The 22,898-nt window shown below is 42.2% G+C and overlaps 1 protein-coding gene and 1 pseudogene across 1 annotated transcript; one reads left to right on the top strand and one right to left on the bottom strand.

Moving 5' to 3' along the window:
* Window positions 1-978: 978 nt before the first annotated feature.
* Window positions 979-14,760, bottom strand: LOC130879988 (E3 ubiquitin-protein ligase TRIM68-like; annotated as a pseudogene).
* A 677-nt stretch (window positions 14,761-15,437) lies between these two features.
* Window positions 15,438-16,412, top strand: LOC130880590 (olfactory receptor 51D1). The gene has a single exon (XM_057779701.1). It carries the CDS (start codon window positions 15,438-15,440, stop codon window positions 16,410-16,412), a length of 975 nt encoding a protein of 324 aa, XP_057635684.1.
* The last annotated feature ends 6,486 nt before the right edge of the window (window positions 16,413-22,898 follow it).

Below are 22,898 nucleotides of genomic sequence, written 5' to 3'. Positions count from 1 at the left end.
TATATACATAAAGAGACATTTTGGCAGTGAGATCTAAGTCTGAACATGAATTTCATTTTTGTTTCCCATATATCTTGTACAGATAGCCTGAAAGTAATTTTATAAAATAATTTTAGTGTTATTGCATTCTGAATGTGACCTATCATTATGCGAACTTTCTTCCACTTTTGGTAGTATGTTGATTATAAGACATTTTGAATTTTGGAGCATTTTGGATTTCACATTTTTGAATGAGTGACATTTAATCTTTTCTACTTTTATCAGCCATCATAAGATCTAGGGTATTTCCTTTCTTTTTTCTTGAGACAGGGTTCCAGTATATAGCCCCACTGGATTGCCATTCACTATGTAGACCATGTAGGACTTAAAGTTGTAGCAATTCTCTGCCTCTGCCTCTCAAGGCATGTCTATAAGCAGGCCCCACCATCCTGGTACAGCATATTATCTTGGTATAATAAGATGTGGAACTACCTTCCATTTCAGAATAAGAGCTGGAGGTTATACTGATGGTTACTAAGGATGTTAACTAGACTGTTGGGTACTTTTTTTTCTTGGTGATGTTTCTATGTTTATTGTTTATTGTATGTTTTTATGTTTATTGTACTGTCTCTTGACCAAAAATTCGGAGAGTTTCATGCCTGTTGGTTTCAAATATATTTCAGAAGTGGTTTCCTACTATTTAGGTAACCAAAGTCTTAGCAGCTCTGACGTCACTAGACAAAGTGAAAGAAAAGCTGTTCTTGACTGCCTGCCACTCTACAAGCCACACCCCCATAAGCTCATGTGTGTGTGCACTGTTTTTCCCCATACATGGAGATGTGAGACAAGAGGCAAGTGTTACCTCACTACCACAAGCTGGACTTGAGAAGCTATGTAGTGTTAGGTAAAGGGAAAGCCGAAGGCTCGCATTCTGCTTCACAGCTACGAGGAAGCCTCGGCTGTCAGCTCTGGAGGAGGAGGATGGTGCGAGTCCCTTTCTCAAGCATAACCTGCCTTCCAGCTGGCAGTTCGTTCCTCCTTGTTGACTTCCAGCTTCCAGGCTTTGTCCTGTTCTTTCCTCAGAAGTTCCAGAGCCTCCTGGAGTTTGCACTGTAAGAGACAGGAAGCTCATGAGTGTGACAATGTTCCTCAGACAAAAGGCTGGATAAATGGAAGAGAAAAGTGAGGCACAGAAGGCACAGACTGCCCATGTGACACCCAGGGAAGCTCTTTGGGTTAAGAATCATCTTAACTTGCATAGATGCCAAGTGTCTGTAAAGGTCTATAGCTAGACTTTTGAGGAAACAATAACTTAGGACTTGCCTGCTTATGGCTATTTTTATTCTCATTACTTTTCTTCCCTGTTGTTTCCCAGAACCTTGCTGCTGAGAGTGTGCTCCAAAGTCAGGAATATCAGCACAGCAGAATCTGGAGTCTTACCCTATACTTCGAAAACGAGAACCTGAATTTAGGAAGCTCCTTGGGTAGTTCGGACACACAGTAACAGTAAGATGCTTTCCCAGGAGAATAAAGATTCTTATGGGAAAGCTAAAAGCATTTAGTTACCACCTTCCATTCTGATAACAGCAAGTTTTCTGTTAGGGAATTATAAAGTGACAGGAGGACCAAAGGAACTGAATCAAAGATTCAGATATCAATCCACACACCTATGAACATGTGATTTTTGACAAAAAGTAAAAAAATATAAAATGGAAAAAAGAAAGCATATTCAACAAATGGTGCTGGCATAACTGGATATCAACATGTAGAAGAATAAAAATAGATCCACATCTATCACCATGCACAAAACCCAAGTCCAAATGGATCAAAGACCTCAACATAAAGCCAACCACACTGAACCTTATAGAAGAGAAAGTGAGAAGTACACTTGACCACATTGGCACAGGGAACCACTTCCTAAATATAATCCCAGCAGCATAGACACTGAGAGAAACAATTAATAAATGGGACCTCCTGAAACTGAGAAGCTTCTGCAAAGCAAAGGACCTGGTCAACAAGACAAAATGACAGCCTACAGAATGGGAAAAGATTTTTACCACGTCCACATCAGACAGAGGGCTGATCTCCAAAATACACAAAGAACTCAAGAAATTGGTCATCAAAAGAACAAATAATCCAATAAAAAATGGGGTACAGACCTAAACAGAGAACTCTCAACATGAATCTAAAATGGCTGAAAGACACTTAAGGAAATGCTCAACATCCTTAGTCATCAGAGAAATGCAAATCAAAACAACTCTGAGATTCTATCTTACACCTATAAGAACGGCCAAGATCAAAAACACTGATGACAACTTATGCTGGAGAGGATGTGGGGGGTAAAGGGAACACTCCTGCATTGCTGGTGGGAATGCAAGCTGGTACAGCCCCTAAGGATGTCAGTGTGGTGATTCTCAGAAAATTAGGAAACAACTTACCTCAAGACCTAGCAATACCATTTTGAGTATATACCCAAAGGATGCTCAATTGTACCACAACACATGTGCTCAACTATGTTCATAGCAGCATTATTTGTCATAGCCAGAACCTGATAACAATCTAAATGCCCCTCGTCTGAAAAATGAATAAAGAAGATGTGGTACTTTTACACAATGGAGTACTACACAATGGGAAAAAAATAATGACATCTTGAAATTTGTGGGCAGATGGATAGATCTAGAAAACATCATATTGAGTGAGGTAATCCAGACCCAGAAATACAAATATAATATGTACTCATGCATAAGAGGCTTTTAGACATAAAGCAAAGGAAACCAGTCTACAAATCACAATCCCAGAGAACCTAGACAACAAAGAGGAGCCTAAGAGAGACATATTTGGATCTAATCTACATGGGAAGTAGAAAAAGACAAGATCTCCTGAGTAAATTTGGAGTGTGGGGATCATGGGAGAGGGCAGAAGGGCAGCGGGGAGGAAGAGAGGACAGCAGAGGAAAACATACGACTCAATAAAAGCAATAAAAATAAAACCATGAAAAAATAAAATTAAAAAATTATAAAGTACAGACATGGTTCAAGCATTTGTAACGCAGCAATACTGCTGGCATCTGGATGTGAAGCACCCTTCACAGGCCATGTGTTTGAAGCCCTGATCCTCGGCTGGGGATGGCTGTGGGAAGCTGTAGGGAATGTTAGGAGGTCTAGCCTGCATGGAAAAAGCGGATCACTGTGGGGCAGCCCTTGAGGTCTTCCTAACTACAGATGTCATGTGACCAGATGTCATGTGCTCCTGTCACTGTGATTTTCCCACTGCAATGCCCTGTATCCGTTTGAACTCTAAGTCAAAATGGATCTTTTCTCCCTTACCGTGGCTTCTTGTATGGGATTTGATGACAGCAACAAGAAAAACAACTAATAAAAGTACAGTCCCCAGATGTTGGTGTTATCACCATTTTATAAATAAAACTGAGGCTCAGAAAGTGACCTATCCAAAGCTAGTAAATGACAGGGCTGGGAATTAGCCAAGATCTTAGCCTCTGTGTCAGAATGTTAAATTATTTCCTTGTCCTAAAACTCTCAAAATGAAATGAAATAGCCACACTTTTAATGTTTTAGATATTTGTCCCATAGAGAAAAATGTTTATTCAGAGGATTTGCCATATGTCCTTACATTTTAATCTTAACTTGAAGAAAGAGAATTAAAATAGAACAAGATTATTTCTCATGTACATCTGAGAAAGAGCACGGTAGGGCCTAGAAGCTGATCACAGTGGTTAGGACAAACCAGCAAGGCATGTGACAGAGGTCTTATCCCCAAGTGTGGGAAATGGAGCCCTTGACAAAGAACAAGCTCTCTAGTCTAGCCTTTCATCTGTCTTTAATTTAAAGTGAAGTCAGAAAGACCTGATAATATGGATACTGTGAGCATTAATGCATGTTTAGCACATCAGTATGCCTGGCCATTGGAGAATCAATCCTAAGGGATTCATCTACAGTCCTTTCCAGTTCCCAAATAATGTGTCACGATCCAAAATTACTAAGCCTGAGTTGAATTTTTAAAATGAAGAGGTTAAAATGATTTAGCTAATGTCAAGTAACTCTATGTGGCCTTAGTAGGGGGAAGTTAGCAGGTTCTTAACTACTAAATAACTGTCATTATGCAAACTCATTCAAGTCACGTACAAACCAATGGAAACCAAGGGTTTTCTTCAAGTTCTCAACACTAAACTCATCCTCTGGTTAGGCATCCCTAAGTTAAGGCTTGAGATGGGATGCAGAGGAAATGGGAGAGAAGAAAATCAAAGATGGCCATGAATGAAGGAAAAGATGTAGCTCAGAATATTAGATGCAATGATTTGTAGCCACCAGGGGCAAGGGGATCAGCTCTCCAAGATAGACTTCTGGTATAGAGAAGATCAGATAAGGGGCAGAGAAAAGACGGGTGTAGCCAGCTTCTATTGCCTACTTCGTATTCCCAGGCAACATCCAGTGGGCACAACACTGTGGGCTTAATGCTCTGGGGACTGATGACAGGCCTTGCAGGTTACCGTGTCAGCCACTTTGCAGAACACATCAGAGGTTCCTAATGGAGATCACACACATCAGCCTCTCGTCCCATTTCCACACAGAACCTTAGTAGACGGACCTCATCTACAACACTGGCCAGTTGCCAACTGGGACATAGTTTCCTTGGCTGCATAGGAGCTTGACAAAGGGGACAGGTGTGGTCCAAGTCCTGGGACTCTCCTGAGAGCTTCCAGAGTCCAGAGAGACAGCTGTGGCAGAAAGTGTGGCCACAGTCGATGCCCGCAGGCTCCCTGAGGAAGGGCATACAGACAGGATAGCTCATTTCTTCCACAAAGGCTTCTACTAATGCTGCAGGACTTACGGTTCCATCTAACAACAGTCCCAGAACAGGAATGAAGACTGCAAAGAATAAAAGAAAAAGAGAAAATAAGAGGAAAAAGTAACAACAGTAAGCTCTGCCCCCGATAACAAAAGTAGTGATTGATAAAAATGCACTTGTTTTAGAACCTTCATTGGCCGCCATTTATAATGAACATTGGCCACCACTGAAACATTGGGCACACCACAGAATGTACAAGAAGGGTAGGAATGGCTAAGAAAGTGGATTTAGAGAATTCTTTTTTATTTGTTTGTTCAATTCTGATTCTTCTGAGTTTATTCTACCCTACCATTCCCATCATGTTAGAGAAATCAACATATTCTCTCTTGGACTATAAGTTAGTTCAAAATGTGATAGTCCTGCATTCAGAAGAAGTCCACAAAATACTGTCAGCTTCTCTCTGTGATACCTTTTGTGTACAGTTATGTTCTTCAAGGTGCAAAAGCACAGGAGCTCTGTCTGTCTGCTCAGGTTTTCAGGGCTTGTACACTCAAGTGTAAAATGTCATTTCACTGTGTCCTGTTGTTACTAATGGCCTCTCCTGCGTCTCGTCATTCATCAAGAGAACGAGACACTCTCCTCAGCAGGTAGTGAGGCATGCTAGAAGCTGAGGGAAAAGCACCCCTTGGAAAACAAGAATCACATCAGGATGTAGATGTATACAGATGACTGTGCGCAGGCCACACGTGTATGGAGTGTGAGCGGTCAGTGGCAGGCTTTCTTGGTATATTTGTTAACTCACACAGTAAGTTCTGCTCCTGAACAGGCCATGTAAAGGGAGGCTTCACATTGGCTTTAAATACTGCTACATTTCCAGGATCTAATAGTGTCTACCAGGCAAAGAACTGCTGAATACATTCCTGCCAAGTGATTACATTAGGGTTAGGGAACACTTCCTAGACCCAAATGCTCTTACAGTTTATTAGGAAATATAAGAAATTATAGGGAACACTCTTGAATATCTACTATGTGCCAGGTATGGCTCTATGTACTTTTCATGGATAATGTTTATCTCACCATAATTTCTAGGATAGAAACCATTGTTCTCATTTTGCAGGTGCTTGTGCCAGGTTCCTATTATTATACTTAGGGAAAACCACCTGTCTTCTTCAGCTCAGGATATGAGACAAATTCAAAACCAGAGAGGAAGAACTCACTGTTGATTCTTGCAGAAGGGCATTTTGGAGGAACCAGGACAGAAAATCTGTAGGGCTTGGATGCAGGCTACCAGCAGGTCTTTCCTTCTCACCGTTTCCCTGCTCCACTCTCACCACCAGACCACGGGATCTGGAATCCTAAGATCCAGTTCTGCAAATACCGAAGTCCCGCATGGTTCATTGCAAGCCCCGTTGGAGGGATCCTCGACCCATGTCTACTCATTTGACCCTCTTTGGGGTTGTGCTGTTCTAACTGGGACTGTTCCCAGGATCCTACTGTTGACATCACTTACCACAAGTTTGTTTGCCTTAACTCTCACACCAGAGATTGACCAAGCATATTTTGTTTTTATCATGATATTCCTAATGCCATGGTAAATTTAAATTACAGAGATGGCTTATTTTGGTCACATTGCATTCTCAATGCCAAGAACAATTCCTTGGTATTTGTTAAATTTCTGAGAATTAGATACGAATGTAGATGGTAGCTGATAGTGGAGTTGTTAATGTTTTCATCTAAGGTAGTGTGTGTGCGTGCACACTTTGATATATTTTCATCGAAGGTAGTTGTGTGTGTGTGTGCACTTTGATATCAAAAACACAAGAGAAACATTAGAATCAAAAATAGCAGTTGAAAATTTGGAAGATACTGGCTGTAGCAAAGTGAGGCAAAGAAACAGAAATGATAAAACATGAAAAGTGGTGGAAGCATGTTATTTTTATATATGGCCTCAAAAAGATGTAAACATGGGGGGCTGTCAAAGATCTGGGGATCTCCAACAGAAAATCTGCTTTAATGCTCTTTCTCACACATAAATTACTTGATCAAGTCTTAAAATTATTAACCTTTCATGCGTGCCCAATTTGCAGCCGAGAACAGCTATGAATATGGCCCAACACAAAACTGTAAACTTAATTTTCTTTATGAAACTCTTCTGGTTAGTGCGGTTCTCCAGCATGATCTTTGTAGATGACAAGTCATCTGACTACGTTAGAACGTAGCACCCAACCCGTCTGACAAAGGTAGAAAGCAGCGCCCAGCCGCGCTTCCACAGCGCCTTGAGAGGGTGGGTGGGCGGAGCCTGGTGATAACTCGGGACCTGAAGGCCAGGGAAGACCGCGCCTTCCTAACCTTCAGCTCTAAGCAGGTCCCAAGGGCGGTGGGCTAGTGGGTTGGGTAAGGAGGGCAAGACCTGTGTCTTCCTAAGATCCCCGGCAGCCGCCTCCCTTCTCTATGCTCAGCGTAACCCAGCGGCCCAGTCTGCAGCGTTAGAAGCGGCAAGGATCTTAACCAGCTCATCCAGGTCGGGAAAGCCGCTGACCTAAAACGAGAGCCGCCACCGCACCGGCAGCTTCCTCAGAGCTCCAGGACCCGCCCACAGCTTCGGAACCTGTGAACCTCAGGCCCGGGTCTGGTCCAGCCCTCTTCTGCACTAAGAGCGGCCTGATTGGCTGTTAACCTGTCACTTTTCCTTGTTGACGTCAGCAGCCTGGGAGCCCTGCGGAGTGCGTAGTGGCACATTTACACGCTGGAATAGAGTTTTCCTGGAAGATGTGCAGCCAGCCATGGCTCCAGATTTCAGACACTTAAAGTTATTAATAAACGTTTCTGTTTTTCCTGGCTAACTCGACATTTCCATTCTTTTCTTTTTAAAAACAATAATTTATTTATTTTACATCTCCGGCTGCAGCTTTCCCTCCCTCCTCTCCTTCCAGTACTCCCTGCCCCCCAGGTTCCCATCCTCCTATCCACTCCTCCAGTTTTGCTTAGGAAGGGGTTGGTCTCCCATGAATGTCAACAAAACATGGCATGCCAAGTTTCTTTAAGACCAAGTACCTCCCCATGTATTAAGGGTAGGCAAGGTGACCCAGTGTAAGGAGTAGGGTCCCAAAGGTCAGGAAAGGAGTCAGAGACAGCCCCTGTTACCACTGTTAGGCGTCCTATAAGAGGACGCAGCTGTAATATGTATGCAGAGTGCCTAGCTCAGTCCCGTGCAGTCTCCCTGGTTGTCGGTTCAGTCTCTGTGAGTCCCTATGAGCCCAGGTTAGTTGATTCTATGAGTTTTCTTGTGTCCTTGACTCCTCTGGCTCTTTCAGTCCTTTCTCCTTCTGTTCTGTAGGATTCCCCCAGCTCTGCCTATGGCTGTAGTTTGACTGTGGGTCCGCATCTGTTTTCATCAATTGCCAGCTGAAGCCACTCTGATGATAACTGGACAAGGCACCAAGCTACGAGGATAGCAAACTATTGTTAGCACCATTACACTGACATTTTCCCCTCTCCAGTCGTGTTTAGTTCTATCCTAGGTCTCTGGGCCATTCAGCCGAGGAGTCATGGTGCTCCAGGCAGCGTCAGGTGTGGGTTTACTCTCTTGGCATGGGTTTTAGGCTAGACAGGTCATTGGTTGGCCACTCCCTCAATCTCTAGGCCGCTTTTACTCCAGCACATCTCATAGGACGGGCAGACTATAGGTCGAAGGTTATGTGGATGGGTTGGCTTCCCACTCCATCCACTTGAAGTCTTGCCTGGTCACAATTCATTTAAAAATGGGGTACAGATCTAAACATAGAATTCTCAACAGAAGAATCTCAAATGGCCAAGAAATACTTCAGTAGATGTTCAGTGTCCTTAGCCATCAGGGAAATGCAAGTCAAAATGACTCTGAGAGTCCATCTTACATCTATCAGAATGGCTAAGATAAAAAATACAAGTGACAGCTCATGCTGGAGAGGATGAGGAGCAAGGGAAGCACTCCTCCATTGCTGGTGGGACTGCAAACTTGGACAGCCACTTTGGAAATCAGTGTGGTAGTTCCTCAGAAAATGGGGAATCAGTTTACCACAAGACCCAGCTACACCACTGTTGAGCACAAACCCAAATGATGCTCAACCATGCCATAAGGAAACTTGCTCAACTATGTCCATAGCAGCTTTGTTTGTAATATCCAGGACCTGGAAACAACCTAGATGTCCCTCAACTGAGGAATGGATAAGCATGGAGTGTGGTACATTTACAGAAAATTTCATCGTCCAGGCTGGGTTTTCCTTTGTACCCATAGGGCCTTGCTCTTCTCTAATACTTGACTTTTACTGAGTAAGCAAGAGCTGACACTCATTGACTGCATGGAAGTAACCTGAAAATCCACAATGAATCCAAGTTCCAGTGACATATTTATTTTCAGGGCTGTTTGGATTCCATGCCAATGTCAGAACTCAGGTAGTGGTTGAAATTCATCTGAGTGGTCTAGAAAACTCCCGAAGAAGTTGGACCATCTGAAAAGTGGGAAGTGAAGCAGGTACCGAGATCTGAACGGAACCTCTGCTCTTTGGTAGAACAATGACTCTCAGCCCTCCTAATGCTGTGACCCTTTCATAAGTTCCTTATGTAGTGGCCACCTCCAACCATAAAATCACTTTGTTGCTACTTCATAATGGTTGTTTTGCTACTGTTATGAATTATAAAGTAAATATCATATGTAATCTCAAAGGGGTAGTGGCACACCTCTTGAGAGTCATTTCGGTAGAGAGCAACGGCTGTCTTTATATCACAGTTGAACAGATTAGTTCAAAGTAGACATTTTTTTTTTGGTTTTTCAAGATAGGGTTTCTCTGTAGCTTTGGAGCCTGTCCTGGAACTATCTCTTGTAGACCAGGTTGGCCTTGAACTCAGAGTTCCGCCTGCCTCTGCCTCCTAAGTGCTGAGATTAAAGGCGTGGGACACCACTGCCCAGCTCAAATTAGACATTTTTAACATCAATGAGCATGAATGCAAAGAGATATGATTTGCAAGTATGGGTCATATATTCTCTGTCTTTAAGTCACTCAAGTTCAGGGGAATTTAAAACAGTTAATGGGAACACCTTTTCCATGTGTAGCTTGAATGTGTCTGTAACTATGTTTGACTCTCAAAGGCCCTGATGACAGGCATACCATGGAGATGCTGGGGAAAGAAGCTTGTGTTTTTGAGGGGCAGGCTAGACTTAAAGCTTTTTGAAGACAAGACCGAATCACCTTATTGGTTGATGAACTTGTACAGAATAAAATTGAACAAAGGATTTTCTACATTATTTACATTTGTAGGGTTTCTCTCAGTAAGGATGTGTTCAAGGATCTGAAAAGAACCAAATTTACAAAGACTTTCCTATAAAACTTACACTTATGTGATGCTTTAGGTAGGATTCCCTAGAAGAACAGAATGAGAAGAATGTATATGCAGACACATATGCACAAGAACACATGCAAGCAAGCACACACACATGCATGCACCTGCACACACATATTCTCATATACACATGCACATATGTGCACACACACACAGAGGATTTATTTGGACTGGCTTGTATGATAGGGTCATAGATGCTGGGTTTTAATAAACAGCCATCAGTAACCTTAGGAGGCAAAGAACTCAATGGCTACTCAGTCCATGAAGTTGGATGTCTCAGCACTGAAGACACAGGACTTCTCTGGTCTTTCTATTGAGACCATATTGGAAGGGTGAGGATCCTGGAGTCTAATGTAGGTGGAGCATGACAAAGGAATGACAGACACACTCAGGAAGAAGGTAAGGCAGGCTTTCCTGGAACCTTCTTCATAGGGTCACCTGTTAGAAGGGGCCGCCCAGTTTGAGGGTGGATATTCATCCCTTAGCTAATCTTCTCTGGAAGCATTCTCATAAAGACAATCAGAGGCATGTCTCTTAGGTCACTCTAAAGCCCATCAAGTGGCTATTAAAGACCAACCATCCCATTCCATCCTTTTAAATCTGACATCTTCTCAATAAAGGCAATCTAAGTGCTTGTCCAGCATGTATGTCCAGCTTGTATGAAGCTCTGGGTTTGAGTCCCAACCTCACAGAAGTTGGACATGATGGTACATGGATGTAATCATTGAATCTGGGATGTTTGTAAGATCAGAAGGTCAAGGTCATTCTGAGCTACATAGCCATTGATCTCCATCTTAAATAAAGTAAAATAGATATTTATGAGAACATGTCTTAAAACAAAAAGACCCTGATATCATAGCTTCACCTAATATGATGTAACTATCCTCATACAACTCAAAGCACACTAATTATTCTCAAAGACTAGACAGTGAAGTCCCTTGTGGGATATTTATCATTTAAAATATGCTGCTTCACTCTAGAAGGGCTTGCAGGTGTCCGGGGAGATGTCCCAAGTTAGTTCCTTGGGCAACTGAGGAGAGGGAACCTGAAATGGCCCTATCCTATAGCCATACTGATGAATATCTTGCATATCACCATAGAACCTTCATCTGGCGATGGATGGAGATAGAGACAGAGACCCACATTGGAGCACTGGACTGAGTTCCCAAGGTCCCAATGAGGAGCAGAAGGAGGGAGAACATAAGCAAAGAAGTCAGGACCGCGAGGGGTGCACCCACCCATTGTGACAGTGGGGATGATCTATTGGAAGCTCAACAAGACCAGCTGGACTGGGACTGAATAAGCATGGGATAAAACCGGACTCTCTGAACATGGCGGACAATGAGGGCTGATGAGAAGCCAAGGACAATGGCACTGAGTTTTGATCCTACTGCATGAACTGGCGTTGTGGGAGCCTAGTCTGTTTGGATGCTCACCTTCCTAGACCTGGATGGAGGGGGGAGGACCTTGGACTTCCCACAGGGCAGGGAACCCTGTCTGCTCTTCAGATTGGAGAGGGAGGGGGAAGGAGTGGGGGGAGGGGGAGGGAAATGGGAGGCGGGGAGGAGGCAGAAATTTTTTCAATAAAAAAATATGCTGCTTCAAAACTTAAGTACTGATAATCAATTCACTGCTGTTACATAATAAAAGAATAGGAGAGGAAGGAAAATTTGGTTTTCATATATATATGTATATATACACATATATACGCACACACACATATACCTGTATACACACGTATCATGTAAACATGTAAAAACATAGCTTTAACAAAATAGGGCTAAAACACGCAATTCCACTCCTCATTTCTGTAACTGGTCACGTGACACAGTTGGTGTTATCTACCAGTCAATCATCTCTCTGTCTTTATGTGAATGTGTGCAGGGCGGAGGCACACATGTGTCATGACACACATGGTGGAAAGAGGACAACCTTGGGTGTCCATCACATCTCCTGCTTTGTCTCTTCTCATTGCTGCTGTGTGTACCAGGCCAGCTGCCCATAAACTTTCAGGGACTCTCCCGTCTCTGTCTTGCTGGAGTTGCAGACATTGAGGACCATACCCAAGGTGTGGGTTCTGGGGTTTGGAGCTCAAGTCCTCATGCTTGTATCCAGTCCCCTTCCCTCTCATTCATTTCCTCACTCCTCTCATCTATTTGCACCAACTCCACTGCTTTGCAATGGTCAACTCGTTTGTGTCCTTTTTGCAAATCTGAACAGTCCCTTATTTTATGCTTAGGTGTGACTTAGACAATGTTGACTTTCCTACAACAGTCCCTCATTTCCAAGATAATCTGGACTTAATCTGCAGATGATCAAAGTTGTGCCGGGAACAGAGAACATCATAGTCTTTAGTGTTGAAGCTGAGGTGTCTGAGGGACTTCTACCTCCAATAGACAGTGCCGTGTTTTAGATGTAGGAGAAAAACCTAGCCTGTTTAGGCAATGGAAGCTATAGGGGCGAGTAAAAGTATTCAGGTTAATGCAGAGAGAGAAGACAGAGGGACCTGGGACACAACTTTGAAGAAACTCAGGACAGGCAGCCCCTTTACTGTTCCATCCTGTTAGCACTTGTTTATGTCCAATCTTTGTTCTGAAATTCAGATTAAATAAACTCTAGGAGCTACCAATTCTTTCACATGTGAGCATTTTAAGAGCTGTGCATAGCCCAGTTCTTCTCTGTCTTCTCCAAACATTACTGCATTCAAGATTCCACCAGCCCATCATAACAGCTCTCAAAATAACCCAGGTCCTTGTACTTTTAGCCTTTACACAATTAGTTTTCAATTTATTTTCTTTCTCTGATAGTTGTGATGTGGTCTGAACAGGACTTCTTGTTTAGTTGATGCCTTCAGTTGTTTAGACACAAACACTCCTGGGAGGATTGTTAGTGTATTATTTATTTTTCACTACACGCAAAAGGAGCCCCACTCTGTTTCATTGAAACCTCTACTCTACACTGTGTAAGAACTATGACTGACCACACAAGAAGAAAAGAGGACAGCAAGAGAACTGACCGGAAGTGATATGCTGTGGAAAGACATCAGAAGAAACCCAGAATTAACCTTTTGGTCTTTGAGGTATCTTTCTAGAAGCTACTAGGTTACAACTCTTCCATATGGCCACAAGGGAGCAGCATCTAAAAGCAGAATCAGCTCCTTGCCCACTGTTAGTACAAGTGTGCTTCCTTGCCTTGTGTTTTCTGGTGTTGGTCTATCCCTGTGGTCCAGGATTTACTCTTTTCCACCTGTCCATTTCTTTTCTCTCTTCCACAGTATGAATTCCCCCGCACAACTTTGCTAAAAAGATCTCAGGAGAATTGAGTAGGAGTCAAGCTCAGTTTTCCTTGGGGGTTTGAGTGGACTTTGGGTCCCAGATCACAGATCCCTGCTGGCACCCCAAAAGGCCACCAGACGATCTATATTTAGGTAGCAGAACTGATGATATATGTGCCCTGGCTCAGACCTGAAAGAGGCAGCGCAGGGGAGGTTTGTCTTGGCTTTGGGAAATCCACAGAGATTGCACAGGGCACATAGGGCACATTTGGACAGCCTGGCTGCTTAGAGACCTCTGTCCTTAATCAGTCCTTCCAATGACAGTAGCCTGGATGGGAGGCTATGGTCAGTGACTCGTTCAGAGAGGAATTTCTTTCAGCCTCCTTGAGGCCTGTTCCAATTATTACCGACCTCTTCAAGAGAACTCTCCAGCTCTAGCCTTCTGGCCTTAAGAAGCAAGGCAAGGGAAATTAATTTACCAGGAAAAGTGTAAAATGGAAAGTGTGTGTGTGTGTGTGTGTGTGTGGTGTGTTGGTGGTACACGTAGTGCGTGGTTATGACAAAGAAACAGGATGGAAGCTGAGCCTGAAATCAAAGTTTGAGCCTCACTGTGAAATGCTGGCTTAACAGTGGATGGGGTCTGATTTTAAAGGCTAGGGAGATCACCCCTAACTCTGTAATCAGAAGCCATGTGTGCAAGGGGATTGGAGTATGGACATAGGTTTGGGAGGGATCTTATTTGGGCCAAGGCGAGCCCAAGCTCAGGGCAGAGGGATACAGCAGCGTGATGTGTATATAGAGTTGAGCCAGGAATGATATTAGCTTACCAGGAGAGGTAGAAGAGGCTTACCTGTGGCCACCTGATTGTGGCAGCAGCTGTACTCACTGATGTCTTTCTGTGTCCCCACTGCATGTGGTTTTAATGACACACTCCAGCAAAGCACAACTTGGGATCAACTCTCACACTGACCTGGAGATGTCCTGATGGGTGATTCCACTCTGTTTTATGTTGGTCACTTGGAATGATAGTTTTTCTTCAGCCTCATCTCCCCACTCCCTAGAACACCAGAACAGGTTTCCATAGTTCTCGCAGATGAAAAAGACCAATCACTTCGGGGGAAAGGAATAATTTTTAAAAACAGCCTGACTTGGAAATCCTGGCTCTCTGCATGTGGTTGAACAGGTTCTGGTGGACGCTGTTTGCATCCAATTCAGATAATCAAGGAATTACTTTATCTATTTGGGAATGTCATACAAGGGTACAATGCATTTTGATCATATTCCTCCTCCTCCTTCTCTTCAACTTCTTCAAAAAGCCTCTTCATTTCAGCTTCATACCAGATAATTTTACTAAGGGAGTTGGGTAAATACTGTATAGACTTAGAAAAAGAAATCTTCCTTGCAAACAGATTCTAGGATGAGTTCCCATTTCCTGCCATAAACCAGATTATGATAGGCCAGAGGCAGTCAGATAGCAAGACTCTGGTTCTAGACCCAACCCCGCCCAAGCCCAGATTACACCCAAAGGGGCAGAGTCAGAATGGAAGGTCTGTGAAGACCTGCAGGGATGTAGCTAAGAGTCATAGTCAGGCCAGCACTATCAGCTCTGAAAAGAAAGAAAGATTGTTCTGAGTGTTTGAGGAGGAGGCATTCACTCATCAAGATTAATAGAATGTTTTCTTATGTAGTCCTGGGACCTCAGAGGGTCAGGATGAAGACTGGGATGTTCACAGGAGGTGTATAAAACATGACTTTGAATCTGGTTAATTTTGGTGTGTGATGTTTTCATTTATTTACATTTTTAATAATGAAATTTATAAAATTAAAAATAGGAAGAATGAGAACAGAAAGAGGTGGGGGCTCAAGATATTTGAGGACTTTTTAAATTAAATCTTTTTTACTCTTACTACTCCAACATCTTTTCCTTGTTAGTTCTTTCTCTTCTCTGGGCTGTAACTAAACACTGTTTTTCCTTTTCTCTTTCCCAGTCTCTGGATCTGGCATGCAGACACTACAGCCCTTGGTCCCTCTCACCATCACTTCAAATGGAAGTTTGGCCCATCCAGCCCATTTTCTACTGGTAGGCATCCCTGGCCTGGGACCTAATGTCCACTTTTGGCTGGCTTTCCCCTTATGCTTCATGTATGCAGTGGCCACACTGGGCAACCTGGCCATCATCCTCATCATTCGTGTGGAGAGACGCTTGCATGAACCCATGTACCTCTTCCTGGCCATGCTTTCTACCATTGACCTGGTCCTTTCCTCTGTCACCATGCCCAAAATGGCCAGCTTGTTTCTGACAGGCATTCAGGAGATCAAGTTCAACATTTGCTTGACCCAAATGTTCCTTATTCATGCTCTATCAGCCATGGAGTCCGCTGTCCTGCTGGCCATGGCTTTTGACCGCTTTGTGGCCATCTGCTACCCATTACACCATGCTTCTGTGCTCACAGGGCATATGGTGGCCAAGATTGGGCTAGCTTCCCTGACCAGAGGATTTGTATTCTTCTTCCCACTGCCCTTCCTTTTGAAGCGGTTGTCATACTGCCGAACACATACGGTCACACACTCCTTCTGTCTTCATCAAGATATTATGAAGCTATCCTGTACCGACACCAAAGTCAATGTAGTTTATGGACTCTTTATCATCCTCTCAGTTATGGGTGTGGACTCCCTCTTCATTGGCTTCTCCTATATCCTCATCCTGAGGGCTGTGTTGGAGTTGTCAACTCGAGGGGCAGCACTCAAGGCTTTCAATACCTGTATCTCTCATCTCTGTGCTGTCCTGGTCTTCTATGTGCCCCTCATTGGGCTATCAGTGGTACACAGGCTGGGTGGTTCCACATCCCTGGTCCATGTGGTTATGGCTAATATCTATCTCCTGCTACCACCTGTGGTCAACCCCATTGTCTATGGAGCAAAGACCAAGGAGATCCGTTCAAGAATTACCCGTATGTTCTCACAAGATGGCAGGTGAGGACACCCAGCCTGGCATCCTCAATAATACCAAAGATGACAGGATGAGGATATGCAGAATGACTTGGTTATTACAGTATGCAGCTCACTGGGCTGTCTGCTTCTAGTTATGGCAACAGATAGTTTGAATCTTTGTTTCCTGGAATATACGTCAATACAGAACTTATGACCAGCCTGGACAGACCATTATGGAAAACAGCTGTGTTATGGTCTCTGGTGTAATAGCTGTGCCATCTCCCTTTCTCTTAACTAGAAAATATACATAGTTTTGAAATAGGAAGGCTATAAACGCCACCATCTTATGATTCTTTAGTTTTGATATATAATTTTTATGATGCTTTCTCCCATCTGTACATGTCAGTGAATCTGTGTTGATTATATAACCTATTACTCATACCTCAAAGTAGTTGCATAATTATAATTGAAGGTTAATGAAGGCATTTAGAGGAGATGTAATTGGAGAGGAGGCGATTGATATGAAATTTGAAGTTTTTTTTTTATACATTCGCATGCATTTATGTGGAATCTGTAAGTGTCCACCTGGAGACTGTTACCCCTATAAGGATGTTTTCTATTTTGGTTTTGGATATTTGTGAATATGTTTATATAGAAAAGATAAAGGGAGTGAAAGAGGGAGAGAGAAACACGAATGTGTGCTAGCTATGTCCTGGTGAATGTGTTAGTTATGTCCTGATGTGTGTATGTTATGACTGGTGTCGTTGGCTGTACTTTTACCTGTTCATGAGATGTATTGATTTGTATCTGTGTAAGACTGCTGTTTTGTGCATCTTTATGTTGGGAAGTATATTTGTGGATGCCTGGTGCCTGTCTTCCTTTGCTTGTATCTGTAGAATGTGATACAGCTATCTATGGGTGTGTAGTCCTGGGATGACTTGACCTTCAGCATGTGTGCTCTTTGTCTTCTGGCATATGTTTCAGTGTGAAGCCATAGGTGGAAGTAGAAGGTTGAGGAAGCCTGGTTACAAGTAGCAGGAATAATTTCCGATATTGAGACACAAATCTCTAAGATATCGGGGTCCTCTGTCAAGCTCAGGCTTTTGGTTATGACTCTGGGAGCATAAATAATCACTCTGCTTTTTCTTTCTCTGTCAAGGCCAGTTTATACCTTTTCTATCTTTCTCACGGCCTCTTCTCGTCTTCCTGCCTTTTCATTTGGGCACTGGCTTCTTGAAGTCCTTATCTCAGTCTTCCTTCCTCAGTGGTAGGTATAGCTTCCTCATCTCTCCCTTTCATTTACTGGTGGTTTACCAAGCATGTCCAAAAGTCCTCGACTGTAGATCTGTTAATCTTATTGGGGGAGCAAGGAGCAGAAGATGTACGTGTGTGATGTCTGTGAGCGTATGTACACCTTACCCATGGCACACTCAATCTGCATACAGATCTTAATATAGGTACAAAAAGATTTACATAAAAGAAGTATAGATAGAAACTAATGAAGATTATGACAGAGGAAAAAATGCTGAAATTCAATGTAAAATGTAAAAATTTGGAAATACCATGACAAGGTATATTTTATAATCTCTCTTGCTCTCATTTCCTCATGAGTAAAATGACCAACAGCAATGAAATAGATATTTTTAACATCCTTTTAAAGTGTTAATTAAGTGTTATCAGCATATATGATCATATGTATCCTGTTTTATGATACAAGTTTAGAAAGCACCATTTATATTATGGTCTATGTGAACAGTCCTCTGGATTTTTTGTAAAATTGCAGAATTGTGTCAGTGGTTGCTATTCTGATATATTGTCACGCCCAATTTAAAACCAATCAATCAAACCTTTTTATCTCTTAATAAAAGATTATTTTGCAAATTTTAAGAGAGGTTGAAATTTATATCTCTGTGTTGTGATATGACTTAGAAATGGAATACAAAGTTGCACAACTCTGCCAAGAACTTCCTTCAGATGTGGCCTTTGTCATCATCAGGGAGGGACGCATTGTGGGGCTGGAATCATATGGGGTTCAGATTAAGATTAATGACTTTTATTTGGAGACTAGTTCTTTAACCTGTGGAAATATAGCAATTTTACAAACTATTAACACTATGAAATATAAATACAACATAGAACTTATTAAATGACTGTGGGATTAGGTGAGATAATGAATATGAACATGGGAAAAATCAAAAGTGATTAATAAATATTGATGATAATGGTTTTAAATAATAAAAATGACAACCATATATGTTATTCTCCTCCTGGAAGATAGGTTTCTAAGTACATCAATTCCCAGTTTTCATAACCAAGTTCCATGTCAGGTCTGAAAGCTGTTCCCTTGCCTAGATTATTGCTTGGTTGTCTTCTCAGGAAAGTTTGGGAATCTTTGAATTCTCTGAATCTCCTTGGTTGCATGCCTGGTGGTGACTAGGGTCACTGTGACTCTGCTGGGGGATCTGGCTAGACAAAGTTCTTCCCTTAAACTCCCATAGTCTCTGTGCTCCCTCTGTCATGGAGCACCAACCTCTATAATCCATCTGGATGCGTCTTCCTTTGTTATAGATCTCATGGAGTTATACAACAACACAACTTTCTGCTTATTCTCTATAATGAAATTTAAATACCCCTATGATACTTTCCTGTCCCCTTGTCAATATCTATACTTCTACACCTGACAATAAAGAGCTCTGTGGTTATGTGACTCTGTTGCTTAGCAATATGACGAAGGAGAGCGCATTTTATTTTATCTTAAAAATTTACTCTTGTTCCCTTATCCAACCTCACCTCCTCTTCCTTTTAACTGTATTCCTTGACTGTTCTTGAAGTATCCTATGAAGTCCCCAAATGCTTTCTCCAACTATTAATGGTCAAGCTATTATAAAACTACAATATAGCAGCATTATATTTTAGGTATTGCTTTTCCCCCTTTTCACAGATGAGGAAATCAAGGTTTTGACAGGTTTATGACTGTTCTAAGGCCATGCAACTGTGACTCAACTCTACCTCCCTCCTTCCAAGGTTACAAACTTGCACTTCAGATCTGACTGTGAGATTAATACACAGTAAAGTGTCCAAAAGAGGAGTAATGGTAGGATCAAGGAATGATCTCAAGTGTGTGCTGCATGCTGGAAGAGTCATTGGATAGTTATTCCATGCCAACAATCTCTTGTTTGGAAGACAAGCAATATATTTCTTGATAAGCCTCTTTATCTACTGAACCATCTCAGCAGCCACGCTAAGAGTTTCAAATATGCTTTGTGTACAAATCTTTTGTCAGTATGCGCTTTGCATCCTTCCCCACCATGTGACTAACCTTGAGCTTGCTTTTTCATGTGTTGTAAAAGTTAGACTTTTTATTTGATGAAGTTTGATTTGTCAAGTTTATACTTTTGTTGGTTGCATCTAAAATCTCATTTGCAAACTGGAAGTCACAGAAGACACTTTTCTGTAGAAGCTTTGCAGTTTTAGGTCTATGATTCATTTTGAGTTATTTGAGTGTGCACTGTAAAATGCAGATCAACACAACGGCATCTGCTCATCTTAGTAACACTGGCTTACATATGCATAACTATATATAACTATCCTACTACCCTAGTAACATTGTATTACTATGTCCGTTTATGGTGCCTATGCATAAATTGATTATTTGCACATGTGTTTGTCCAACTCTAGACTATTCTGCTTCATGACATATGTTTATACCAAGATCACCTTGTTTTGATTAGTGTAGCATTGTAAGAAATCTATAGAAAATGAAATATTTTAAACACTTCAACTTTGCTTCTGCTTTTCAAAGTTGATCTGTTTATATTTCCATGTAAATTTTATCAGCAATTTAAAAATTATAATAACATAACTACAAAATAGAACAAAATTCTTTTTTAAAGTTTGTTTTGGGCTGCATGGAATCTATTGATCCAGTTTGAGAGAATTAGTTTGATTGAGTCTTCCGGTCTATGAGCAGGATATTTTCCTCTTTGTAAAATGAAAAAAATGAAATTTATGCCCTGGCAATGCTGAAGCATGCATGGGCAGTCTGTATATGGCAGTCCTGTTGAACTTGTCCATATTGGGTTTTATGGTCTTAACTGATGAGGATGGCTGACCAGGTCTCCTCCTCAAGAGGGCGCCAGATCTCATTACAGATGATGGTGAGCCCCCATGTGGTTGTTGGGAATTGAACTCAGGACTTTCGGAAGAGAAGACAGTGCTCTTAACCGCTGAGCCATCTCAAGGATCATAGTCTCAATTCAGCACTTAAAGTATTTTTTCCAGAGTTATCTCTAAATATTTTTACAGTTTTGATGCTGATATAAGTGATACTGTCTATTCAATTAAAATGAAAACTTACATATTGTTAGTACAGAGAACTAGGATTTCTCTTTACTAATTTTGAATCTTAAAAGTTACCACACTGAAATGTTATTTCTAGGATTTCTTGACAAATGTTCATGTTGTCTATGAATGAAGACAGTTTTATTTTTTGCTTTTCAAAATGGAGTCATTTGTAACAAAAGCTAAACATGAACTTGCTATACCATCTTAAAAGGATAAGACTCAGTCTTTCATTATTAAGTATGTTTTAATCAATTCTTTTAAAACTTTTTTTATTGAATTTTTGGGAATTTTACATCATACTCCTCAATCCAACTATTTCCCAGTCCCTCTGTATCTGCCCTTTACCCTTGTAGCATCTTCCCCAATGAAACACTTAAAAATCAATAATTAAAATGAAATAGATAAAAACAAAAACATAAAAAGTTCACATAAGAATAATCATCAAAAAGACATACACAACCCTCCAATCAAAAAACAAATAAAAAGCAAATAAAAGAAACACTTTGCTCCTCCATCTTTCCTTCCTCTCCATCACATCCCCACTCCTCGCAGCAGCCCTGGGAGCTGCTGTGTGTCATGCAGTAGACCCTTTTGTCCACACAGCTTTATTTGCAAACTTTCATTATAGTGTTGACTGGTCAGGTTTCAGATCTCGGGCTTCTGGTACAATATCAATGCTGGACTCTCATTGAATCCCCTCTTGGATATCCTGCTATTGCCCGGAGTCATGGAGACCCCGAGACTGTGGTTCTGCGGGGCCAGTCTCTTCACGTGTTCCAGCGGGCTATAGATGGGGCACATGTTGGGAGGTGCCAACTGAAAGTCCTAGATGTGTGCCTAGAAGGTAGCTAAGAGTTGGTCAGTCCAGGACTCTGGGACCACCCCTGTCAGGTGAGGGGTGGAGCCAACTTTCCCCAGTGCCATGGCAGCTCTCCTGTGAGGGGCAGGGCCAGTTCTCCCATGCTGGGTAATGGATTCCAGAATCCTGGAACCACTGAAGGGTCAGCTCTCCGGTGAGGGCATTGGCTGGTTCTCCGAGGCTAGTGAGAGGCAGGGCCAGATCAGCATGGCCCTTGTACTTAACTCATGGGCATCAACACAGACCCTGGCTATGGTAGGTGCAGGACCCAGATATGGCCTTCAGCAGCAGTCTGGGCCTAGATGTCACCATGGCCCTGCAAGCCACTCAGATCGTCATCGCTCCAGCTGCAGGGTGGCCTTCAGACAGTAACATGGCTCTAGGTGGTGGTCCAGACCCCAGGAATCCCCACGGCCTTCAGTGATAACAGCAGCCATGGATATCAACACAGACGCTGGCTGTGGCAGGCCATGTTCATCAATTCTTGAGTGACTTATTGAGACGTTTGACCACAATTCTAGATATCTTTTTTTCTGTATTTTTATCACTTTTCCATGTTTATAGAAATTTGTTTTGCTATGAAATGTGTGTTTTCTAATAGGAGTAAAGCTACTTTAGCATTCTTATGATTAACATAGTCATGAAACATTGCTTTTTTGTTATTGGCTTTCTCTTTTGTCAATTTTGTACATGTGTGTACAACACATTGTGGTGATGTTCATCCCCATGACCTTCTCTTAGCTCCTTCCACTCCCACAGCTCCTTCTTCCCAACTACTTCTCCTCCTACTTTCATTGTTTTTCAAAATTTATTTATTTTATTTGTGCAAAGCTGTTGTGACTAGCCATAGCTTCTGTGTCTGTCTGCTGTAACAGCCAGAAGACAGTTATTCACAGGACCCCTCATCCTCCAGCTTGTCCAGCCTTTCTGCCTCTCCTACGATGTCGCCTCACCAGAGAAATTCTTATGCTTCGTTCCCAGGAGGCATTGCAATAACTTGGAACTACTCTGATCATTTGTTTGGGTTATGCTTTGAAGTTTCGCCAGTCAGAACTTGCTCATCTTCAGGGGTGGGCTTCTGCACCCTCCATAAAGAGGTGAACTGTGAAAGCCTTCAGTCTGGTTGTCCGGAAGCCACCAGTCTTTGTCCTGCGTGGTCACTGCAGAGTGTTATTTCTAACTTTTAAATGGTTCTCCCCATAGTTTTAGTTAGCTTGCTCACATAATTAGCATTCTTAAGAAGAATCTACACCCTCAAGGGCTGTCTTTTATGCACCTTCAATTCTTTGCCTTTGCATTTTGACTGACTTGGTCATTCTGAACCCTCAG

This window comes from Chionomys nivalis, chromosome 8 (genome assembly GCF_950005125.1).
Source record: "Chionomys nivalis chromosome 8, mChiNiv1.1, whole genome shotgun sequence".
NCBI lineage: Eukaryota > Metazoa > Chordata > Mammalia > Rodentia > Cricetidae > Chionomys > Chionomys nivalis.
The sequence above is the reverse complement of the archived record's forward strand: the minus strand, read 5'-3'. Positions and strand labels throughout refer to the sequence as shown.